Here is a 10,479-nt window from a genome sequence, read left to right on the forward strand (position 1 = left end):
AGGAAAACGGAGAGAGAAAGAGAGAGAGAAAAAGCGAATACAAGAGACAATGAACGGGACCAAAATTTAAGTGTGTGAAAACAAGAATAATTCTATTATTGTTATGGACTTTATCTAGCAACGCTTCTATTCTTGGTGATAAAGTGTCGTTGCTATCATTCGAAGAAGCGCAAGAGCAAAATATCAAGAATAAGAGGTAAAGTAGAGGAAAAAGAGGGGAAGAGATAAAGAGTAAGAGGACGAGAGAGCAGGATAGTGCAAGAGAAAGAGTTTAAGAGCACGAGAACAAGAGCTAGAGCTTATTAGTAAAAGAGCAAGGTAGGAGAAACAAAGCGAAAAAGAAGAGCAAGAGGCGAACGAATAAAGAGCGAGAAAGAGAATGGCAGCTCGAGCAGGAACGAAAGGGCGAGAGAGCATAATCAAGAGCCAAAGGGTGACAGTCAGAGAGAGGAAAAGAAAAAAGAAAAAAGTCACTTTGCATGAATAATGTCCAGCGTGACAGCGCGCTGCCATTTCTGAGCTGCACGAAAGTCACGGGGTAGGTAACACTCGAAATGTCGCCAGCAAAATGGAGAAACGTGCCGACACATTTTCTCCCACAAGTGATAACATTTACCTCCTTTTATCCAAACACCAACTTGCTCCCTTTTCTTTAACCGGGCGATTTCATTCACTTGTTGTAGGGGAAGCATGTGGTAGAGGACTATTGGTAATGGAAGTATGTGGTCATGTATCTTACATTTCATGCACGTCATGAGACACGTGACTGCCCTTCTCACACTTGAACAGGACGTTCCCATGCCGAAAGAGCAGTCGCAGCCTGGGCACTACCTCACTTGCTTTGCAAAGCATAAATGTTGCAAAAGTGTGTGTGATAAAGTCAGAGTTGGACCTGGCTATCTACATAATGCAACATTCGACATCTCTCCATGGGATTAAGGCAACTGGAGCAGCCACGCCAAGACCTCAGAGTTCTTTGTACAAATGTATATAACTTTTTCAAATTTAATTAAACCATGCCCCATTGACTCTTCTAAAATGAAGTCCTATATGGACACAATTAGAGGGGAGGAAAAGAAGAAGAAAACCAAAAAGAAGATGGGAAGACTGTTTAGGTGAAGAAGATATGAGGAACAAATGTGTTAGCGAAGGAATGAAACAAGACGGAACAAACTGGAAGAGACTAATAAAACATAGCAGCCCCGACACAATAGGAAGTTGAGAAGAAAAAAATTGAGACTGCATTTTACCAGTACAAGTTTCTGTTCCTAAAAGAATGATAAGGATTCCTTCAGGTGGTTGCCTTTGTACTGATACTGGCCTAAACCTTCTTAGATTAACTTCCTTAGCCTAGAAATGGTCTTTATTAACTTAGTTATGACTTACATCTGACAATTTTATGTCCAACTTGTAGCAGGTGCCATTCCTTTTATCCCGTCTGCGTGGTAAAATGGTAACAGATTAAATTCCTACACTTGTGGAGCCAAGATTGAAACTCCTCGACGGATGGAAATGATCATTTGATAAACATCACTACGACTAGTGACTTATTCCAGTACGATGATGATGCAAAAATATTAAAGGGATCGATCGCAGATATACTTTAGGAAGACAGCAAATGATATGTTTGAAAGATAGAAATGGAGAGATCATTAAATGCAGAGACAGAATGATAAAAAGAGTAGAAGAAATTTACCAAGAGCTTTACTCGTCGAAGACCGTAGTTGAGTCAGTAAATTCATCTGTAGACGTTAGTAGTGTACCAGAGATTACAAAGGAAAAAGTAGAATTTGCTCTAAAAATATGAAACGAGGAAAAGCACCTGGGGAAGATGGTATATCGATAGATCTGTTGAAAGACGCAGGGAAAGAAGTTCATATCAAGTTAGCTCAGTTGTACACCCAGTACTTACATCAAGAAAGCGTTTCTGAATCGTTGTGCAATGCTATAGTGATTTAGCTTCATAAAAAAGGAGACCAGAAGGACCTTCGTAACTATCGACCGATTAGCTTGCTATCAAATGTATATAAAATATTTTCCAAGATCTTTACAAATAGAATAAGTCAAGTTTAAATGGAAACCAACCGAGAGAACAGGCAGGCTTTAGGAGTGGATATTCGACTCAAAACCATTTTCAGGCGATGAACCAAATAATCGAGAAAACAAGACATTACAATATACTTCTGTGTTTAGCTTTTGTAGATTGCGAAAAGGCCTTTGACTCGGTAGAACAAATAGCAATACTAAACTCGCTACGCAAACAGGGTACAAACGAACAGATCATAAGGTTTTTAGAAAATATTCATGCGAAAGGTACCGCTATAATTCGACCATATAAAGATACAGAAAAGATCAAGATCGAGAAAGGAGTACGTCAAGGCAATATAGTTTCATCCAAATTATTTAGAGCTTGTTTGGAAGAGATTTTCAGAGGGCTGAGTTGGGAAGAAAAAGGTTTGAGGATTGATGGCGAATATTCGAACTACCTAAGATTTGCAAATGACATTATTCTTATTTCGGAAAAAGCAGAAGACTTGCAAGATATGCTGAGTGATCTGAACAAGGAAAGTCTCAAAGTAGGTTTGAAAATGAATAAGAGTGAAACCAAAGTAATGTTCAACACGAAAGTTCAAAGTAAAGAGATTATAGTCAATGGTGAGAGTCTTGAAGAAGTTGAAGAGGATAATTATTTAGGCCAGATGCTGAAAGTGACAAAAGATCGTGATAATGAAAAAAAAAAAAAAGATTTATTACAATTGGCTGTAAAGTGTTTGGTAAGTATAATAAAATCCTGAGAGGCTCTCTACCTCTATGTTTGAAACGTAAAGTTTACAATCAAGGCATTCTGGCAGCAATAATCTACGGGTATGAGACTTGGAAACTAACGAAGGCGATGGAAACAAAGCTAAGGACCACACAGAGGAGAATGGAGAGATCAGTGGTGGGAATAACACTGAGAGACCGAAAGAGAGCAAGTTGGGTGAGAGAGCAGAATAGAGTGAAAGATACTGTGGAGGCGGTAAAAGAGAGGAAGTGGAATTGGGCAGGTAAGTTAGTGTGAACGACTGATGAGCGATGAAGCAAGTGTGTTACTGAATGGACGCCGCGAGATGGGAGGCGTAGAAGGGGGAGACCAGACAGAATGTGTAGAGACGAGACGGAGAAATTCGCAGAAGCGACGTGGCAGAGGTTGGCGCGGTCGTGTGAATCATGGTATGCTATGTACAGCAGTGGACTAAGGATGGCTGATTGATTTGATTTGATATGTGTCTGTAAGCATGTGTGTGTGTGTGTGTGTGTGTGTGTGTGTGTGTGTGTGTGTGTATGTGTGTGTGTGTGTTTGTGTGTGTGTGTGTACACACACACACACACACACACACACACACACACACACACACACACACACACACTTACACGCAGACACACACACACATACACGCAGACACACACACAAACACACACACACACACACACACACACACACACACACACACACACACACACACACACACACACACACACACACACACACACACACACACATATATATATCTATATATAGATAGATGTATATATATATGTATATATGTATGATATATATACATATATATATATATATATATATATATATATATATATATATATATATATATATATATATATATATATATATATATATATATATATATATGACACACAGGAAACCCACAGTCGGAGAAAATAACGTTCGAATAAAGAAGATTCCTACATTTCGGCTATCAACTGTAGCCCTCTTCAGGTACTTTCCTGAAGAGGGCTACAGTTGATAGCCGAAATATAGGAAGCTTCTTTATTCGAACTTTATTTTCTCCGACTGTGGGTTTCCTGCGTGTCATTTACAAATGCGCTACTACATTTCCGTTTATATATATATATATATATATATATATATATATATATATATACATATATATATATATATATATGGATATATATATATATATATATATATATATGTATATATATATGTATGTGTGTGTGTGTATGTGTGTGTGTGTATGTGTGAACGCATACACAAAGTTCGGACAGAAATACATGTGAGTGCAACACCGAGAAGCGGGTATAGAATATTGCAGCGTAAGCAAGATTTCTCAGAGCTAATCTCAGATGACGTTGGCTGAGAAGGGTTCACATACGATAAACCAGCCGGATATGGTATTTTGTCAGGAGATTTATTAAGGATGTTCTTCTTCAGACTCTTTTTCTGCTGTTGCCGACGAAGGAATATCAGCGAAGATACTTGGACCACAAGCAACGAGATTACCAAAAGGACAAAGAACAGTTCGAGGAAAGGACCAAGCGATCTCAAGAAAGAAAATGACAGTCAAGGGTCAAGAAAGATTGTGACGACCCCAACGAGAACTACAATCAATCCTGTGACGCTCTTTCCTTCAAGTGAGCTTCTCGACAGGAACAAAGAGAAAGCACAAGCTCACATAAGTTGCAAGAATGAATGGGAAGACGTCAAGTTCCTTGGAGTAGGTGCATACGGATACGTCAGACTCCTCAGGAACGTTAAGACAGAGGAGTTTCTGGCCGTAAAGGAGGTCAAGTGCAAGTCCTCCTCCTCCAAGGAACTCATCGAGTCAATTATCCATAGCCAGTTGGACCACAGGAACGTCATTCGGCTGTTCTTCTGGAGAAAGTTCGGACAGACGCTCTTCATGTACCTCGAGTACGCCAGTGGTGGCTCCCTCGGGGATTTAAAGGGAGCATTGGCAGAAGACGACGCCCTCCGATATTTCGAGCAGCTCAGGGAGGGCGTCGACTTCCTGCATTCGAGGGGCGCTGTCCACAGAGACATCAAGCCAGATAACCTCCTCCTCACCGAAGACGGAGTCCTCAAGATCACCGACCTGGGACTCTGCAGTATCTTCGTGTGGAGGGGCGTCCAGGTCCCTCTGAGGGGGTTCGTGGGCACCGAGCACTACATGGCCCCCGAGATATTCACGAGCAGGAGTTACAGGGGCCCTCCCGTCGACATGTGGGCCTGCGGTGTCGTTCTCTTCAACATGCTGACGGCAGGACTTCCCTGGAGTAGAGCCCTCACCTGCCATAACAACTATGTCCTCTGGGTCCACAGGAGAAAGAAGATTTTTACACGAAAGTTATGGGACAAACTCGAGGGCTTGTCCTCATTGTCGCTACTCAAGCGACTTCTAGTCGTCGACCCTTCGGAGCGAGACTCCAACTGGCATCAACTCCGCCGTCAGGAGAACAGGCACCACTGAATCAACGTGGACGACAACAATTCACTGTCTCCACCAACACTGCCATCAAATGAACGACCTCTCTACTCAACGTTACTAAACCATCTCTGGACCGCTTACTCTTCCTACCAAAAACTGTCCTCACCAAGGGTCACTGGCACCACATTTTTAAGGCCATCCTTTCCACATCAAATCACAAGGGGAATAGCCCCTCAGCTGAATAAAGTCGCCGGTCGGTACTTAAGAGAAATACGTTCAAAAGCCAACCACTAGAAAGTCTTGAAAGCCTTTAGGCCATAGCTACGAGACGGTGGGGGATCTAGACTCTTTTCGAGCAGAGGCTGGAGCTCGGACTAGTAGTAATGGTGGAGGTGGTAGGGGTAATGGTGACGTTGGTGGTGGGGATCGTGGTGTTGTTGTTGGTGGTGGTGGTAGTGATGATACTTTTCTGAGCACCTCGCCGAGACTAACTACTCAATATAGTGTCCGCAATAAGTAGTCCAGCCCCTCTACGTATATTATTATCATTTGCTCCTAATTATCTAGAACACATGTGTACGGTATTCATCTTGCAGACTAAGGTATTCTTTTGTCTGGGGAAATACATGAAACCGTCATCAACAGCTATTACATTCATATTGTTGAAATATAATCTGGACCCAAGGTTTCTGAACTCAACTTTACTTGTTTGGCTCCAGCATTACGTAATAAGGCGTCCAGAAACAGAGGGGCATTCCCGCCGCTTAACTCAAAAGCAGCAAAAGTGGTGGGGATGCCCCTCTGTTCCTGGACACTTCATACAACAGGTGCAGGAGACACAGGAAAGAATGACCATAGCTTACCAAATCGCATTACAATCTGAACCCCCTCTAATGGCTCCCTCTTAGTTTACGATGGTTACGGTACAAAATTAGATTTTTGTATAAAAGATAACTTTTGATAACACTGAGACGATTCCACCGATGTTCGGCCTTCAAAGTTATTCGTCACGATTCCCACTTGAGGGGTTATCACACTGGGCTTCCACGGGCTTCACCATCGCCGACAGTCGAGAGTTCCTTTGAGTAAAAACAACTACGGTTACAATATCTCATTTTTCAAATCTCCAATTATGAATTTATCTTTCCGTCATATATAGCAAAGCTGAATGGTGAACTAAGAGATTGTAAACCTATACGGATGTTAGGCATACTGTTCAAATGTTCTTAGAGAAGTCATATTCTATTTATTCAAATGGAGGCTGGAGGTAGGATGTTAGAGGAGAGTAAATGTTACCGTTTTGCCTCCCCATTCCAAGGTGAAGTCAACAATCTCAGTGGGATCGGGTTAAGATTAACATTATGAAATGTTGTATGTCAAGTCTCAGAAATGGTCTTCTTCAAATGCATATCTACTCCTTTTTTTCCACTTGCCTGTTTAGGTTTTTGTTTCCTTATCATCGATTTATCTTATCTGCATCTCACTTCGGTATGGACCAGAAGGTCTCCTGTCAGTATGTTTGACCATTTGCGATCCACTTCGACCCATCGTTATTGTCGGAGAGGAAATGCACGACAAAATATGTAAAAAAAAAAAAAAAAAAAAAAATGCAATTGTTCCGTGTGCCGAGCTACAAACTCGAGCTTTTTTGTACAGCCACCGTCTATCAATTAAACGTTGTTCCTGGTGTCTCGCGTCCACACAGTGCTTTTTTGGCGCCGTCAGCTCTGCAGCTATGTTCGTGCGGTCACTCCCAAGACGAGCGTTCTTCTCTTCTCGGCAAAGCGTTTGTAAACTGCGTAGAGACAACTTTTTCTGGATCGATATATTGTAAAACATCGCTCAGAAAAACAGGTTCAGCCACAGCCAACAAATGACCAACTTTTCACTCGTCGCCTCCGAAAGCTCCTTCACTCCATCAGAAGGTGAAAGCGAAGAGCCTACGCCAGGAGGCGCTGCGTAGTAGCTGAGGCCGAAGTAGTCACCTATTATGCGCTTTAGGGACTGCTGGGGCTGGTAACACTCATTGCTAGGAATCGGAGAGGAATGCGGGATTCGAACCCACAGCTAAGCGAATACGAGAGCAGCACGCTTCCGATGACGCCACCATAGCCACCTCCTCATCCTCGGCCCAGAATCGTCGCCGGCTGTTACCCTGCTGTGAGTTTCCAGTTAGTGAAATTTGTGTCAAAATTCTTACAATTGAAATGTATACCGACAGGAGACTAGATTTAGAATAATGAATATATGAACGTAAAAGTAAATATATTAATATATTCTGAAGTATTCCAGTATACTATGTAGGGGTTTATTCAGTTCACTAACTCTGCGGTCAGCTAAGTTGATTCTATATAATTCTATATTAAATGCACATGCTATAGGCAGAGTTGGTATACTATACATCGATGTGAAGGCGCCTACTGAACAGACAATAAAAGAATGAGAAATCAAATGATACGAGAGAATCACATTAATCAAAAAGACCAAAAAGACTATTATACCAATAGTTATCGACAGTCCTTATATATATATATATATATATATATATATATATATATATATATATATATATATATATATATATCACATTTTAATCAAACTGTCGTAGTGCATTTTCATTAGCTCTTGGCTAAACGTAACATGCAGATTGGGGTCTTGAGTGAACTATTCTGGAACGGCGAACTAAACCAAAAGAGAAAGTAGGAAAATATTCATCCTTTACACTGATATTACCTTAAGTTTTGAGGCTCCCACAGTGAAGGCAAAACTTTGATGCAACAAATTAAATTATGAATATGAATATTCTTGGCAAATTGATCAACTTTTCAGTCTGGAACAGAAACCGCAGAGCTAAGAAGCGTGGGTCTCTCCTTCACTGCACTCTCATTTTTTCTTAAGAATAGTGATCAAACAATTATTAGATAAGTTATGTGATATTGAGCTTACTAATGGACTTAGGAAATTATTCAGCATTAGAATAAATCAGAGGATATTTTGTCCCACATGACAAGCTAATATGTAATGACAGTGATAAGTAATACTATTCTTTTTTTGTCTAATGAACTATAAAAATACGACTCTTTAGTAGTTCTTATTCTTAATTTAGGTCTGTTTTCTATTCTCTGCAAAATATGGTTTTAAAGTGACAGTGCAATTTTCTTAGATATTACAAGAACTTTATATTGCTCATTCATAAGTAATATGGTATTACACTTAAAATTTTACTTGATAAATGTCGAAATACACACACACACACACACACACACACACACACACACACACACACACACACACACACACACACACACACACACACACACACACACACACACACACACAAGGTGAATACACACACACACACACACACACACACTGTGTGTGTGTGTGTGTGTGTGTGTGTGTGTGTGTGTGTGTGTGTGTGTGTGTGTGTGTGTGTGTGTGTGTGTGTGTGTGTGTGGACCTCGAAAAGGACTACTCTCCTTGTTGCCACTTTTCTTTAAAGAAAAAATATTCTTTGTGAAAATTTTTTGTGTGTTCATCACTGGCTGCCACAAGATTTTCCGGGAAAATTCCAAGTCCCTTAGGTTCAAAAAGTTATTTTTAGACTAATAATACACCCCATAGCTTTATCAGCCACCAAAAATTTTCTTACAACACCAAAGTAATTTTCTGATCTATGGTTTCACAAAAAAAAAAAAAAATAAATAAAAAAAAAAATCACAGACTATTAAGCGAGTTAATCACTTCCTCCAAATTCTTTTATCCCATTATTCTTTTTATCTCGAAAGATTTCCTTGATTTCTGCTCCTATAAAACTCTCTTTGATTCTTGTATCAATGATTCTGGGAAATTCATTGCTCAAATATATGAATTCATGACTAGTTTTACCCGTATATATATATATATATATATATATATATATATATATGCGTGAGTAACCACCAGGAAAAATAAACTAACGAAACAGAGCGCTTTCGTATAATTACATTACAGTGCTGATACAAAGATAATTCCGTTGTATTAGCACTGAAAATGTAATTATACGAAAGCGCTCTACATCGTTAGTTTTATTTTTCTTGGTGGTTACTCACCCTTTTGTGAACACACATTCTTAGGGTTTTTATTGCATATGTATATATATATATATATATATATATATATATACACATATATATTTGTGTGTGTGTGTATGTATGTATGCATATGTATACAGTGTTCGACAAGGATGTACGAACGGTTAGCGAGAATGAGTGATGAGTGTTGAGGACTGTTTTTGCTGAAATGCACAATTTTATATAAAAATTAGCATATGGTTGCATTATTTGACCTATTTCCTTTAAAATGTGTGATTTCCATGTAATTTGATCAAAGAGAAGTTACGTTTTTATCCTCTACAAAATTACCAACCACATACCGTCCGACTCACTAATTGCAGACCTCGGTAATTTTGCAAAGGACAAAAACGTAACTTCTCTTTGATCAAATTACATGGAAATCACACATTTTAAAGAAAATAAGTCAAATAATGCAACCAGAAGCTAATTTTTATATGAAATTGTGCATTTGAGCAAAAACCGTCATTGTTTGGTTGAGGTCGGCAATTAGTGAGTAGGACGGTATGTGGTTGGTAATTTTGTATATGATATAAACGTAACTTCTCTTTGATCAAATTACATGGAAATCACACCTTTTAAAGAAAATAGGTCAAATAATGCAACCATATGCTACTTTTTATATAAAATTGTGCATTTCAGCAAAAACAGTCCTCAACACTCCTCATCACTCATTCTCGCTAACCGTTCGTACATCCTTGTCGAGCACTGCACATATATTAGATTCTGTTCTAACGATTTTGTTTATCAAAACGTCTGCAGGGAATAGAAAATAACAAACAGATAAAACATGAAATACAGAGACAGTGTAATGAACTAAGGGCCAAAAGCTGCCTCTGCAACACCGTGCTATGGCTTGGACGTTCCTGTGGCTGTAAGAAGCTCAGCAGTATTCTTAATGGTGTATAGAAAAGTGATCATACCTATTGTACAAATATCCTTCACTTCAGAGATTTCTCAATCACTATTGTTAAAGGTTTGACGAAATGTGTTACAAGCAAGCGGCTTGAAGAAGGAAGAATATCACCTTTTTAGATTGAAGGAAATATTCAAGAACTGGTTTACCAATAGAGTGGACAACGAATGGAATAGACTTAGTAACCTTGTAGCAAGCGCTGAAACTATCGGTTGTTTTAAGA

At 39.5% G+C, this 10,479-nt stretch overlaps 1 protein-coding gene across 1 annotated transcript; it reads left to right on the forward strand.

Moving 5' to 3' along the window:
* The first annotated feature begins 4,220 nt into the window (after nucleotides 1–4,220).
* On the forward strand, nucleotides 4,221–5,272 carry LOC143028952 (serine/threonine-protein kinase Chk1-like). Its single transcript, XM_076191305.1, has one exon. The coding sequence runs from the start codon at nucleotides 4,221–4,223 to the stop codon at nucleotides 5,268–5,270; it is 1,050 nt and encodes a 349-aa protein (XP_076047420.1). The 3' UTR covers nucleotides 5,271–5,272.
* The last annotated feature ends 5,207 nt before the right edge of the window (nucleotides 5,273–10,479 follow it).

This window comes from Oratosquilla oratoria, chromosome 10 (genome assembly GCF_046742065.1).
Source record: "Oratosquilla oratoria isolate Oo_2021 chromosome 10, ASM4674206v1, whole genome shotgun sequence".
NCBI classification, from domain to species: Eukaryota; Metazoa; Arthropoda; class Malacostraca; order Stomatopoda; family Squillidae; genus Oratosquilla; species Oratosquilla oratoria.